Consider the following 14,450-nt stretch of genomic DNA (forward strand, 5'->3'; position numbering starts at 1 on the left):
AAATTAAGATTAGCAGAATATTTCATAACACTTTACCAAATATAGATTTGGATTGTATCACTATTTTTAACTATCGATATTATAACTCTGTTACCTGCTTTTTCTTTGGAAATGGTGAAACTCTTTTCTCTCTTTCCTAACTCTTCTGTATCATTTTTTCCCCCTTTGTCTGCCTAAATATAAAATGAGAAATTATTAAGCCAAGTCTCTTTTATGGAATGCTAGACATGGTGTTCTTTGCTTACTAGTTATAGGCTTCTCCTTTCAGTAGCACATCAGGAGGGATGTTAAAAGAGTGCTTTGGTTAATTTTCACAGGGTAAATGCACATTCAGAGGAAGCAGTCTCAAGCCTTTATTCAAGAAGTGAAAGGGATAATAGCTACTTTTAATATAGTCTAATAAATGTTAAACTTTTATTTATCTATGATAAACAACTATGTTACTGTTTTATGTAGGAAAAAACTTATCTGGAAGAAAATGTTATTTATTTATTTTCTTGTTTGCAATTTTTTATTTTACTTTATTATTAGCTTCAAGTATACAGTACATTGGTTAGACATTTATATAGTTTATGAGATCCCCCTGATTACTGTATCTTCCCTCTGGTTACACATAGCCATTACATTACTGCTGACTGCATTCCTTATGCCATACTTCCCATTCCAGTGACCATCTATCAACTACTAATTCGTACTTCTTTACCCCTTCACCACTTTGTCCCAGCTCTCCCCCCATAATCCCTCTGGCTGTCACCAGATTGTTCTTTATATTTGTGAGTCTGGGAAATGTCATTTTTTGAGTAATGTTTTACCTGAAAATTGGCTAAAAAAATTATTTACAATATTCGATGCCTTGTTATTTTCAATTAATTTAAATGATCCAATCAACATAATTTCATTGATCTTGGTACCTTTTGTAGCATTTAATGACTTTCCTAATGTGTAACTACCTTTAAGGCATTTCTTGTGAGTTCTTTGTGATCATTAAGGGATCCGCTAATTTGCAGGAGATATAAGAATACAATTAGTCCAGATAAAATTGGAAATTTTCTATATAAACGTCATAGAAAATAGACAAACATAAAGACAGTTCCATTTATATAATGATGACATGGTTGTAATTTATCATTGCAATGCCTAAGTTAGAGACTACATTAAGGATCAATAAAAAATTTATTGTGCCCAGTAATTACAGCTAACTGGTTATTTAACAACACTTAGTTGTGTGAAAATATTGTCATCTGAAAAATTATGTATTCAATAAATGTGAGCTATCAATTTATAGATATTATTTAATCCTCATAACAACTTGGAGTTAAGAACATTATCGTCCTAATTTTACAGCCAAAGAAATAGAGGCTTAGTGACGTTAACACATCTTAGGTAATGTAGCAACAGCCAGGATTCTAATCAAACCTTTCTGACCACAGGGTCCAGGTTCTTAACTAGAAGACTGAGTTGTAGAAACTGAAATCTGATGCTAGAGCTGTACTTTTGATTGCAGTGAACTTTTCATGAAAATCTTTAACTGTCAAATAGAGTCCGAATCTAAAGTATTTTGCTTTTGGAAGTATGCATTTTTACCAATCATGCCAATTAAAATTTAACTTCTTTAGTTTCAGCACTCTATTTCAAGATTTGTGATAATTTAATGGGATGTATAATTAAAAAGCTGTAAGTGCTTCTATAGATCTTACCATCAATATTCAAGTAAGGTGTTTATGGGAATGCGGAACGATAGAATTGAATTTTATGTTATTGAGTTAGAGGATCATGAAACTTTCTGCAAAGGGCCAGATAGCAAATACAGTAAATAGCTTTGAGAGCCATATGGTCTCTGTGGCATCTACTTAACTCTTTTAAAGCAGCCATAGACAATATATAAACAAAAGAGTATTATTGTGTTTCAATAAAACTGCAAAATGAGGCAGTAGCCTGGATTTGGCAAACAAAAAATCTTGTAATTTCTGCGATGAGAGGTAAGATTTATTTATGATGATACATTATTTATGCCAAGTGGAAATTTGCCTTGATTGAATATACTGGCAAAAAAAAAAATTATTAAAAAGATAGCAATAGTTTAAAGGAGAATGAACACTTTTCCTTTTCATACTTTTAATACTTTTTCAGCATTTCTATGACTTCTTAGATTAATTATGTCTTAAATATTTGATAATTCCAGAATATACTTATTCACTTATTTCTTAGTTATCATTGTTTTTATCTTGAAAAACTGTAATTTTCACTAGCATTTTCACTAATTCTGATAAAATTTCTTTCCTTTATTATAAATTAGGAAGGATTACTGTAAAAAAACATGACACATTATTGGATGATTATTTGTATTGATTTTGAAAAGTTGTATCAGTAGATAGACTGAGACTACAGCTTGTGTAAATATATGCAGTTGATTTGTAGGTTCAGAAATAAACTACTCTGTTATAGTCAGATTTCAATATTATATTTTATAGATTTCATATTACAAGGAGTTTTGGTTTTACAGATACCTTCTCATGGCATAAAGCTTTATTAAAATGTAAGTAATACTTGTGGTATTCACTAATATGGCATATTGGATATTAAATTTAATGTATATTTTTTATTGTTATTCTCAGAGATTCGTCAGCGAACTGCAGCTCAAAGAAACCTTTCTCCAACACCAGCAAGCTCTAGCCAGGGCCCTCCTCCACAAGTTCCAGTATCTCCGGGACCACCAAAAGACACTTCGGCCCCTGGTGGACCCCCAGAAAGAGCTGTTACTCCAGCCCTATCATCAAATATGTTACCAAGACGTCTTGGATCTCCTGGTACTTCAGTGCCTGGAATGGGTAAACAGAGCACTTAATGTTATTTACAGTTTATATTGTTTTCTCTGGTTACCAATAAAACGGGCCATTTTCAGACAGTATGGAAATGGCATTTCATTTGGAAATAGCAGAGCAGTTATCTGATTAAGCAGGAGTTCCATATTCAATTAGCTATAACTCTTTACAGCTGGCACCTTGTGATACTGAAACCTATTTCTTGAGCTCATTTAACTGTTATAGCTTTTTTGTTTAAATGGCAATAAAACTTTGTAGTATTCTGTAGTCAACAGTGTAGCATATCTTTTTATATTCAGCTTTAGAATGGCTCCAAATTTATATAAAATGGAGATAGGTGAGAGCACTTTTGGAATATAGTCATGCTTTTTGCTAAACCCTTTACATATATTTTTAAACATGACAATTACTTAACATATTTCAGGAAGAATATTCCTTCATTGTGGTGTACAATACTACTGTTGTTCATAGGTGCTGGGAAATGGTTTTTGTTTGTTTGTTTGTTTTAACCCAAAGAACCTTAGTATTTATTGACAGATACATTAACATAAAGTTCTATTGAATTAACATACTGCCTTTACTACTATTTCATTTGTTTGGATTCTTTTTTTAGTGTGGTAGATCACTAGGGGAAGATCCCATTTTTGTAGTGCAATTGATTGCATTACCCTGCAGTTTTTCTTTTGGGGTGTGATTAAGACATGGAAGTTCATTGTTTTAAAGATCATGTTATTTTATGTAGATTTCTGTGTCAGATTCTTTAATACAATAATTATCTTATTTTAGGATATTTAATTCTAATTTAGATTACTTTGGTATTTTATGACTAATTGCTAGCATAATTTATAATGCTTTTGAGGCTAATCAGTAATTATCAGTTATTCAGGGCACTTATGTAGTAAAATCAATAAGCAATCTAAATGTTACTATCACAATAGTTTTTTTTTCCTCACTCTTTTAAAAAAAAGCACAAGATTTTTGAAAACTAGAAAAGTATTAATTCATAACAAATTTTAAAAGTTGGCTACAAATGAAATGTATACCAGTCATAATTTTAAAAGTAGTTATGGGAAAAATACTTTTAAATTTGATCTATAATGATGTCCTTTAAGGTAGCCTTATATTTTGTGAAATTGAGAAAAATTAAATTGATTAAAAATTATTTGTCTTTCAGTTGTTAGCCGACTGATTTGAGATACCCGTGATTATCTGTAAAGTAATGAAATAATTTTTTTTGTGGGAATGTATGTATTATATACATTTGTATATCTAACTAGTTTTAAAGAAATAAAAGTTTAGCAACTTATATAAAGTAATAAAAAATATTGCACATGTAAGAATAAGGTTATAGAAGGAATGAGGGTCTAAATTTTGTAATCATGTAAATATAACATATTTTACTAAAGTTTTTAATTGGTTTCTGTGTAAAAGCCTGTTTGTATTTAAGTTACATATTGCCAAAATTATGAATGAGTTAAGTGATTTCTTATAGAGAAGATTAATAATTCATTTTTTCATTATGCCATATTTGTGAAAGAGAATCAGTTTAATATGTATTACCACAGGGCTCCCATATGTTTGAAAATTAATAACCAGCAGGTACTTGATAATTCGCCAAGCTGTGTAAAAATGACCAGTGTTCCTATAATGATTGCTCTTGATATTTATATTAATCACTGTTATTCTTAACAGTGTAAATATGAAGATGTATTATTTTAAAAGTTATTAAGTGTGTAAGGAGTTTAAGATATTTTAATGAAATCTGCTTGAAGGACTTCTTTCAACATTTCTTGTAGTGCAATTCTGCTAGTGATAAATTCTTTCATTTAGTCTGTATCTGGAAACATCTTCAATTTTGCCTTTATTTTTAAAATGTGTTTTCACTAATATGGAATTCTAATTCTAGTTTTCTTTCAGAAGAACTTGAAACATATTGTTCATTGACTTTTGGCTTGCTTATTTTCTGATGAGAAATCTACTGTCATTCTTATCTCTTTCTCTGTACATAACATATCTTTCTGATTGCTCTTAAGATTTTTCTCTATCACTCTTTTTAAGCAATTTGAACATGTAATGTCTTGTTACAAAATTATGTGTCTTGTGCTTAAGGTTTGTTGATATTTTTGGATCTGTGGGTTTATAGCTTTCATCAGATTTGGAAAATTTTTTGTGCATTATTTCATCAAATATTTTTTGTTCTTTCTCTTCTTCTGGACTCCAACTCAAAGCATATTTGACTGCTTGAGGTTCCACAGCTTGATGATAATTTTTTTTATTTAAAAATATTTTTAGTCTTTTCTCTGTGTCTCATTTTATATGGTTTCTATTATTATATTTAAGTTTACTATTTTTTTTTTCTGTAATGTCCAAACTGCTTGCTATTCATCCCATCTATGAATTTTTTATTGTAGTCATTGTAGTTTTCATTTGTTCAGTTGGATCTTTTAAATTTTTTCCATGTCTCTGCTTAACATTGACTCTTTCCTCTAGATTCTCAAGTATATGGAATAATAGTCATAGTGTTTTTATATATTTGTCTACTAATTCTATTATCTCTGTCATTTCTGGATCACCTAGGTTTGATTTTTCTTGTTATGGGTTATATTTTCCTGCTTATTTGGATGTTTAATAATTTTTGATATGATGCCAGACTTAAGTTTTACCTTGTTGGATGCTGGATATAGTTATATTCCTATACAAAACTCCTATGAATACTTACCCAATTACTTGTGATTTATGAAGTTTTCTACTCTGGCTGATGCAAACATGCAACATTTCTAGCCCAATGTGTGTGCACTTTACCTTTAATATTTTGAGGTAGTTCTTTCTCTGTCCTCATGTAGTCTCCTCACAGGCATGCATCAGTCAGTACTCTGCTAAATAGACTTGGGGACCCTGTGCAGATTTTTGATATCCTTACTCTGTTCATTCTCTCATGCTCTTTCCTGTGAACTCAAGCTGCTTTGGCTCCCCTAGAGTTGCAGCTTTATTTCCTCATCTCAGAGAGACTGATTCACTTTATCTGGGTTTATCCTCCCTAAATTGCTTCCTGGAAACACTCTCCAGGCAACAAACTGGGGCAATTGTAGGTCTCATCTTATTTGCTTTTTTGTCTGTTAGGGATCTTTATCCTAAATTGCCTGATAATCCCGTTTCTTTAAAATTGTTGCATCATATGTTTTGCACATTTTAGTCATTTTAGGTGGGAAGGTAAATATGACCCCTGTTACTCTACTATGGTTTGAAGTAGAAGTTCCTAATTTGTTATTATATAAGCTTTTAAGATTCTGAGCATTTTAAAAATTAGTTTGTACAGAACCCAACACAATTCAATTCTTGATAGATTATGTTGGTGTAATCTATTAAGAAATGAAATAACACATATTTAAACATTTTTTGTAGTGCAGTATTTTTAAGGAAAATTTATTTGAATACTTTACATACAGAGATTTATAAGAATATTATATTTGTTAAAATCTTCTGAAAGTTCTGACAAGTGTAGGTAGTTCTTGGTACTGAATTAAAATTTAAATAGATTTTATACTTACACATTTTATATGTGTTTATTTACTAGGTCTTCATCCTCCGGGTCCACCGTTAGCAAGACCCATTCTCCCCCGAGAACGAGGTGCTCTGGATAGAATTGTTGAATATTTAGTTGGTGATGGTCCACAAAACAGGTAATGTTTTCTATAGTGGTAGATAAATGAAAATGAAGAAAAAGTTTATTGGCTGTTTCTTGGTTTATTTTTAATTTGATGTATAAATATATTTTAAAATGGTTGAAATTTTGGCTGTTTAATGAATACTTTTTATTGTTTACTAAGTAACATCTAATCTGTTATGATGTATTTAGCTATGTTAAATTATAAATTAGATGTGGTAGCTAAAGTAGCCTCTCCCATGGGTTTTGGTTGTATTTGTAACTAGTCTGTTTATTTTTCCTTTTGGTGTAGGTATGCTCTTATATGTCAGCAGTGTTTTTCTCATAATGGGATGGCTTTGAAAGAAGAATTTGAATACATTGGTAAGAATTATCAGGCAGCTAGATGTAAATATTTTATTCTCAAATATTTCATTCTATGCTGATTCCCATGTAATGTCATTTTATTTTAGGTACTGTCTCTGTATGTATTATTCAGGAATATTATCTATGTTTTAGAACACAGAGCAAAGCAGGAAAGACAACTCAGTTTTTTCCCTCAGGCATTGTATAGTCTCTAGGCCAATTGTTCTTAGACTTCACTGTGCATCAGAATAACCAGAAGAACTTTTGAAAATTGTGATGTCCAGGGCTCATCGACAGAGAGTCTGCTTTAATTGATCTGGGGTGAAGGTTCAGGCAGCAGCATTGTTTTGAAGCTCCTCAGATGATTCTCATATGTAGCCACTGTTAAAATATATTATACTAAATTAATTGTGCTTCTCAAATAGGGCATACTACATTTTCTTGGGCAAAATGAGGGAGGTTCTGGATTTAAAAATATCTAATGATTTTGGTGACCAAAATCATTTATGTAATACATTTTATGTAATACATTTATGTAATTTATGTAATAAATTTAGGTCATTATTAATATTGTTTTGCCATTTGTTAATGTGCTATGCAGCTTATCTTTTCTGTTTTAAAATTAATATTCTAATAATAATTAGAAAGTATGCTTTAAAATTTAGCCTGATTAGAACACTTGCCATAATATTACTAAAACTATATATAATTTCATAAGGGATAAATAACTTTTGAAGGGTTCTGTGACTATTTGCAGAAGTAAATCTTGAGAATTATCTGATTAGTCCTTGAGTTTTCTTTGGTTAATGGTTTTATTTTTTAAAAATTTTCTGTAGCTTTTCGATGTGCCTACTGTTTTTTCTTGAATCCTGCAAGAAAAACCAGACCCCAGGCTCCAAGACTTTCAGAGTTTAGTTTTGAGAAGAGGCAGGCTGTGGAAGGCTTAAGTTCAATTGGTCCCTTGCCCTCGGGAAGTGTGATTTCATCAGAGAACCAGATCAGTGAAGGTATGAATATGTCAATTAAAAAGTTTTCTTAATAATGTATGCTACTTAACAATAAAAGTGTAATGCTTTTAGATAAGAATGGGTGGGTAATTTATCAGATTTTGCAGTATGCTCATATCAACTAGTGCTCTTATACTATAGCCTCTTGTGTAATTGGTATGATGTATTTCAGTTTTAAAATGCAGGTTATATTGTGTTAAGCAGCATCTAATGAGAGCTAGGTAAACATTTTTTATGGCATGACCTTTTATAATAACCACTGGGAAATTTGACTAGTAATGTTTTCATGGAACCATTTTTTAAGTATATTTAAATGAAGCAGATTATGAGTGTTATGAAATTACTTTTAAGGGTAAAATTCTTATAAGATATTGGTAAAATAGGTTTGTGCTTACCACTTGGGTTGGTAGACGTTACTAGAAAGCAGGAAACTTTGGTATTGCAAAGTCATCCTTGCATTCTTTAGATAACCATATTGATAGGACTGGTGTTCCTTTGGACCATTTTATCTTGGTCCATTGCTGATGCATGCCTTGATATAAACAACCTTATTTTAGAGAAATAAAATTTATCAGAATTCATTGGATTTTAGACCTCATCTTTCAATTCTGTATTAGGAAGTCTTGAGGAATTTTCGTGAAAAAATGGAAGGGATGAGTTGGAAGATCTATTTATTAATTGCCAACTATTTCTTGCTTGATACTAGGTGAAGAGCTGTTTGTTAAGCAGCTCTGAATTGTGAAGATTACCAAAATTATGACACAGGTCATGATATTTTGGTGCTATATCTGATATAGAAAAAATTTAATTGGAAGGTTAGTTCACATCATTTATTAATGCAGTCAGTATTCATTCTTTTAATTTCTAAGAATTATCATTTACATATATTTGATTTTTTTCTTTATAAAAGTATTTAGTAGGGAAAAATGGCTTTAACCGAGAATAATATGAAGCAGTGAATTTTCAGATATCAAAAGTTTGAAAAGTATGCATATTTGAGTAGGGTGTCCTTTTTTTTTTTTTTTTTTTTTTAACTTTGAAGACTGAACCTAAAATATGTGTATTGACTTGGGCTTGGCTTTTGGCTTACTAACAAATACCAAAATGAATTTGAATACAGATAGCTATATCAAGAGGCCTGTGTACTTCCAACACTAAATCAATGCCTTTGTCTTCTTCAAGTCTACAACATCGACTCCAAACATGTCAATATTTTTCTTTTGCTTAAGTCATGCTCTGAGCTGCATGTTGTTACATGCAAATCACCTGCCTTGCTATTGCAGCTTCTTGGAACTGAAAATGAAAGAATTTCATACTGAAGATGCCTAGAAGAAAAATTGAAGTCCTTTCCATGAGTAACCTTGCTTATGAAAGTTAAAGTGACTATTTGAAAGCCAATAGTTGGGACACACACACACACACACACACACACACACACACACACACACAAAAGAAAGAAGGAAAGAAAGAATGAAAGAAAGAAAAAGAAAGGAAGGAAGGAAGGAAGGAAGGAAGGAAGGAAGGAAGGAAGGAAGGAAGGAAAGAAAGAAAAAGAAAGAAAGAAAGAAAGAAAGAAAAGAAAGAAAGAAAAGAAAGAAAGAAAGAAAGAAAGAAAAAAACAGCCAACAAAATTAAAATCTCAATAATGAGTCCAATGTTTTATATCTTCTGCTAAGGTCAAGATGGATAGTTAGCAAACAACATCCAGCTATACTTTCCTTCTCATATAATCTAGGAGGAGCAATACCCCAGATGTCTCATTTTCTGTCTGAATTCCTGGAATGAAGTATTAACTGGCTCTCAAACTCAACCCTAATAAGGTAATGTTAATAGGTGAAGACAAAACTGGAGACATAGTCTGATAACTTCATAGTGTTAGAAACTGAAGTAACATTCCATTTAGTTAAGATAGTCTTTAGAGTAGTAACTTTATCATACTTCTCTTTGGATTCATCAAAATGGCTCTGAGTACTTTTTACTTCCTTGGCTTTCTAGAAGACTGAAACTTTTCTCCAAGATTCCTATCTCAGCATTATGATATACAGTTGTCAATTCCAAGTTGGAGTCCTTTAATAAATGACTGGAAGTGTTTCTGATGAACAGATGAAGCTGTGTTTGTTTTGAATACCAGTGACATATCTTTATGATTAGATTGAACTATTAAGTAAGATCATATCATCTCAATCATCTACTCTTGATGCTGATGGCCAATGTAATTGAAAAAAAACCTGCTGTAAATTTTTATATTTTTTAAAATATTGAAATAGCTCCTTGATAGCAGCAAAAACTTCAATAATTAGGTTATCAAATTTACAGATGGAATGGAAAAAACTTTTATGGAAAAAACTTTTTTTCTTTTAATCCGTGATGTGAGACTGAAAATAAGTTTTGTTTTGATTTTACTCCTGGAAGATTTTGCATGTAGGATGAAGCACAAGGCTTTTGAAAATTTTAGACCACTTTTTAGAAAAACATGAAATTGGGAAAAATTTTTGTTAAAGAAAGAGACCTAGAAGAAATTTCTCCCAGTAATTGCTCATTTGAATTCCTAGAATTTTTTCTAGAACTGTATCCAGATGCTTTGGTAATAGAGTATTAGAAAAATACAAGAAATTAGGTCTTTTTTTATCTAAGAGTATACTAGAGATGGTATGCCAAAGTACTACTTTTAATTTTCTTGGTTTCTTTTATGGTTAAGTGAGAGTAGTAGAGTAATACTTCTATCTCTGTTAAGCCACATTAAAGTGGTTTATCAGTTTTGATATTTTAAAATATTTCAGCAGTTTTTAAATTACATATGGTACGAGTGTGAGGTTTCTATATTGTTAGTATTGCTAGTACAGTGATTTTAGGCTAGCATGTTTGAAAAATATTGTTTTCATTGCTCACTTGTATTAAGATCTTATGTATTTTTTTAGTAGAAAATAGCTTTTGTTCAACTGGAAATAATTTGCTAATAATAAAACTCATGACATCTAATTAATACTATCCACAATAGCAAGTAAAATTTATATAAGGTGAAATTTATCTTGGTTATCTAATTTCTGTTTTTCTTTTAAGCAATATACTATTGCTATAAGGTTATGTCGAACTAGAGAAAATTCTACTGTTAGTATTGTTATGATGCTGTAGGATGTTGAACTATTTGATGATATAATTTTGTTGAATTCTGTGATTTTAGCAAATATAAAAACTTTATACCATTATTTATATTTAATTATGTACATTTTACTCAAGATGTAAACTTAACTATAGTATGTTTTTGCATGTTTGTTTTAGACTTAGAGATCTTTTGGCCTTCCAGTTCCTTTTTCTACAACACCTTCACCTAATAGTTTTATATCATTGCTTAGTAATGACATTCTTGCTCATCTAATAGATTTCTTCACCAAGAGTAAATAAACAGTATCCTGTCTATTGAATATAAGCTATTTCTTCATTGGTGGTTATTATTTAATTGAATTTTATTCATCGAGTCATTTCATTGGGTTGAGTTTTGGGATGAAATTCATGTCTTTGTTCTTTAAAATGTTAGCCATTTTCCTTAAGGCAGAAAAATCTTGTAAAAACTGCTTTGTTTATAACCTGTGAGTTCAAAGACAAATTTTACATTTTAATTTAACAAATTTCCTTTGGGTAGGTTTTATAGTTTACATGTATGGGGGTACTGATGTGTTTGCAAGGAAAAAAAATTTTTTTTTTTTGTTATTTAAAAAGGAATAAAAAGTAAGAATCTAAATGAATTCACCAAAATACGAGGTATAATCTAAATAGAATCATGTATTTTTCTGTATATGAATTTGTTTTGTTAGGCCGTTCTTTAATTTTCTTAGTAAATTATTCTTTCAAGAGCTAGACTAAAAACCTAAAGGTAAGTTGATATGCTTACATGTTTTTTCCATGTGTGTGGTTTATAGGTGGGGCAGTGGTATTTGCTATACAATTAAACTCAGTTTTATGAGTTTGAGTTGTCTAGGTGAGTTGAGGCTTTTCTCAAACAACTAGATGCCAATTGTTAATATTTGGTAGAAAAAGCTTCTCAAGAATACTGGGGTGGGAGTGGGACAGGGGGCAGGAATGGTGAAAGGAAGAAATTCCATGGGTCATTTTTGTTTTATCACATTGTGTGATATATTGTTTTATTGGCATTACAGATGCCAGAGTTGATTTAAAAATTTTTCTTATAGATGGAATTTTAGGTCATTCAGATAACTTTGTTTCAATTTTAGTCTAAATTAGTGTGACCAAAAAGGCTAGTTTCTCTTTTAGTATTTTATGCTCAAATATTGACATTTTCTGTAATTATTTTATACTACCAAGTTATTTTAAACTGGAACTTCTTCAAAGAAAAAAATTACTTTTTATTAGAATAAGCAAATGATATTATCCCATAGAAATAAAGTTAAGTACTTAATAGGATACATTCAATGATCCTTATTATAAAGCCCTGTGGTTTGGTTATTAAACTGATAAGTAATTCTCTGTTAGTCTTGCACACCACTTAAATCTTGTTTGGATAATTTCTTGCAAAAGAGCATTGGCATCCAAACATTTAGACTAGCTGATGTCTCCATTATAGACATCATGATACATGCCAGTTTTTTGTAGTGTTACTGCTATTAAAATTACTTTTCTCCAGATTAACCTGGGGTAAGAAAAGTATTCATTAATAGGTTTTTTGATTGTTTTCAAACACTACCCATCATTTCACCAATTTTAGTCTTTCATATATTCTCCAAAATACAATGTAGTATTGATGATCAAACTTTGTGTATAATGTTGTTTTTTAATTATGACAGCACATGGTATTTCTTAGCATTTACCTTTATAGGCATTTAAAAATTTTTAAGTATTGTGGCTCTCCTCTTTGTATTAACCACTTTTTTAAGATCCCAGAATTTAAAAACTAAATTGGATCTGACTAGTGATGTTTCTGAAAATAGTTGCATCACAAAGCTTCTAAGCATTAAATATGAACTTTGATACCTTTCCTGTTGAGTACTGAGGCAGTCTGTCAGACAGAATAAGATAAACTGTGTGGGCCTATGTTCACTTAAACTCATTTATTGGTGAGTTGTATCTTAGATTCTGAGCTTTTTGTTTTTTCATTTTGTGTGGCTTTACCAGAAGGCTTACTAAATTGTAACAAGTTTTAAAGTTCTTGGCAAGTAAGTATTGCTCTTTGGCCAGAGACTTGTGGAAAACCATGACTTAAAATTGTACCCTGGATAAATTCTGTGAGGGTAGAATTACAAATGGTGGGTGACTCCTGAAGTTTTCTACTGAAGAACTTGATTGCCCATGTAGCAGAAATGGTCTGTACAGGTCCAAATAACAAAATTCAAACAACCTTGCTTTTTACCTTAGATTTTTGTAAGATTTGCAGTGGTGCAGTAATGCCATTCCTTTTAAGATAAAAATAGCATTTTTGTGACATTTGGCACAAATATGATTTGAGAACCATTCCTCACTATTTTTTTGTGATCGTGTGAAATTTTTATACAGTGAAACCTTATTAACTTGGATGTCCCTGACTGCGGAATTTTGGCCTTTTTATTCAATATATAAAAAGAGGGAAGGAGGTTGTAATTAATTTTGTAAACTAGAGTCCAAGATATTTATTTAAAGAAATAATTCTTTTAAAATATTTTAAAAGTGGGATATAGATAATTTGCATTTATTAAAACTGATTGGTAAAACCACAAATTGGTAAGACCTCTGCCTTAGTATGTATACACACATAGCACATAATTTATTTACAAAACTATTAATTAAATTTATTCAGCAAAACTCTGGCCTGTACTATGCATGGAACTAAACTAGAACTTTTTGCTAATGTAGATTGTCTCTTCCTCCAAATATTTTTAAAAATAATTTTTTTATTTTTCAATTATAGTTGACATACAATATTATTTTAGTTGCAGGTGTACAACATAGTGAATAGACATTTATATAACTTATGAAATGACCACTTTGATAAATCTAGTACCTATCTGACACCATACATAGTTATTACAATATTGACTGTATTTTCTGTGCTATACTTTACATCCCCATGACTATTTTGTAACTACCAATTTGCACTTCTTAAACCCTTCCCCCCTTTTCACCTATCACCCCAAGCCCCTTCCCATCTGGCAACCAACAAAATGTTCTCTATGTCTGAGTTTGTTTCTGTTTTGTTTGTTTGTTTATTTCATTCTTTAGATTCCACATGTAATGAAATAATATGGCATTTGTCTTTCCCTGTCTGACTTACTCCACACAGCACAATACCCTCTAGGTCCATCCATATCATTGCAGATGGCAAGATGTCATTTCTTTTAATAGTTGTGTAATGTTCCATTGTATATATGTACCATCTCTTCTTTATCCATTCATGGACATCCAGACTTTTGGAATTGATAACATTTGTAATATGTCAATAAGGGGTCTTCTATGAGGGTAGGAAAATCTGTTTATTTGTTAAGCTTATTAGCGGTTTAACCATATTTCTTTTAGTAAGGATATTAGTTGCTATTTATAATAATAACGAAACAAACAGGAATATCTCAAAGCTATATTTTTATCTTTGACCTGGAAATTGAGGGATCCAAAGCTTTTTGCTCCTAT

General features: G+C 30.8%; 1 protein-coding gene across 3 annotated transcripts in view; it reads left to right on the forward strand.

Annotated features, from left to right (window-relative positions):
• LNPK (lunapark, ER junction formation factor) overlaps positions 1-14,450 on the forward strand; it is a 55,940-nt gene that overhangs the window by 39,044 nt on the left and 2,446 nt on the right. For 2 of the 3 annotated variants that reach the window (XM_016134665.2, XM_016134676.2), the window contains 4 exons: positions 2,616-2,828; positions 6,397-6,502; positions 6,779-6,849; positions 7,668-7,838. In XM_016134665.2, the coding sequence (XP_015990151.1) occupies positions 2,616-2,828; positions 6,397-6,502; positions 6,779-6,849; positions 7,668-7,838 (561 nt within the window). Of the gene's footprint in view, positions 1-2,615; positions 2,829-6,396; positions 6,503-6,778; positions 6,850-7,667; positions 7,839-9,573; positions 9,659-14,450 lie in introns of all 3 variants that reach the window. The other variant, XM_036236618.1, reaches the window with a different exon arrangement.

The sequence above is a fragment of the Rousettus aegyptiacus genome, unplaced genomic scaffold (assembly GCF_014176215.1).
Source record: "Rousettus aegyptiacus isolate mRouAeg1 unplaced genomic scaffold, mRouAeg1.p scaffold_m13_p_2, whole genome shotgun sequence".
Classification (NCBI taxonomy): Eukaryota; Metazoa; Chordata; class Mammalia; order Chiroptera; family Pteropodidae; genus Rousettus; species Rousettus aegyptiacus.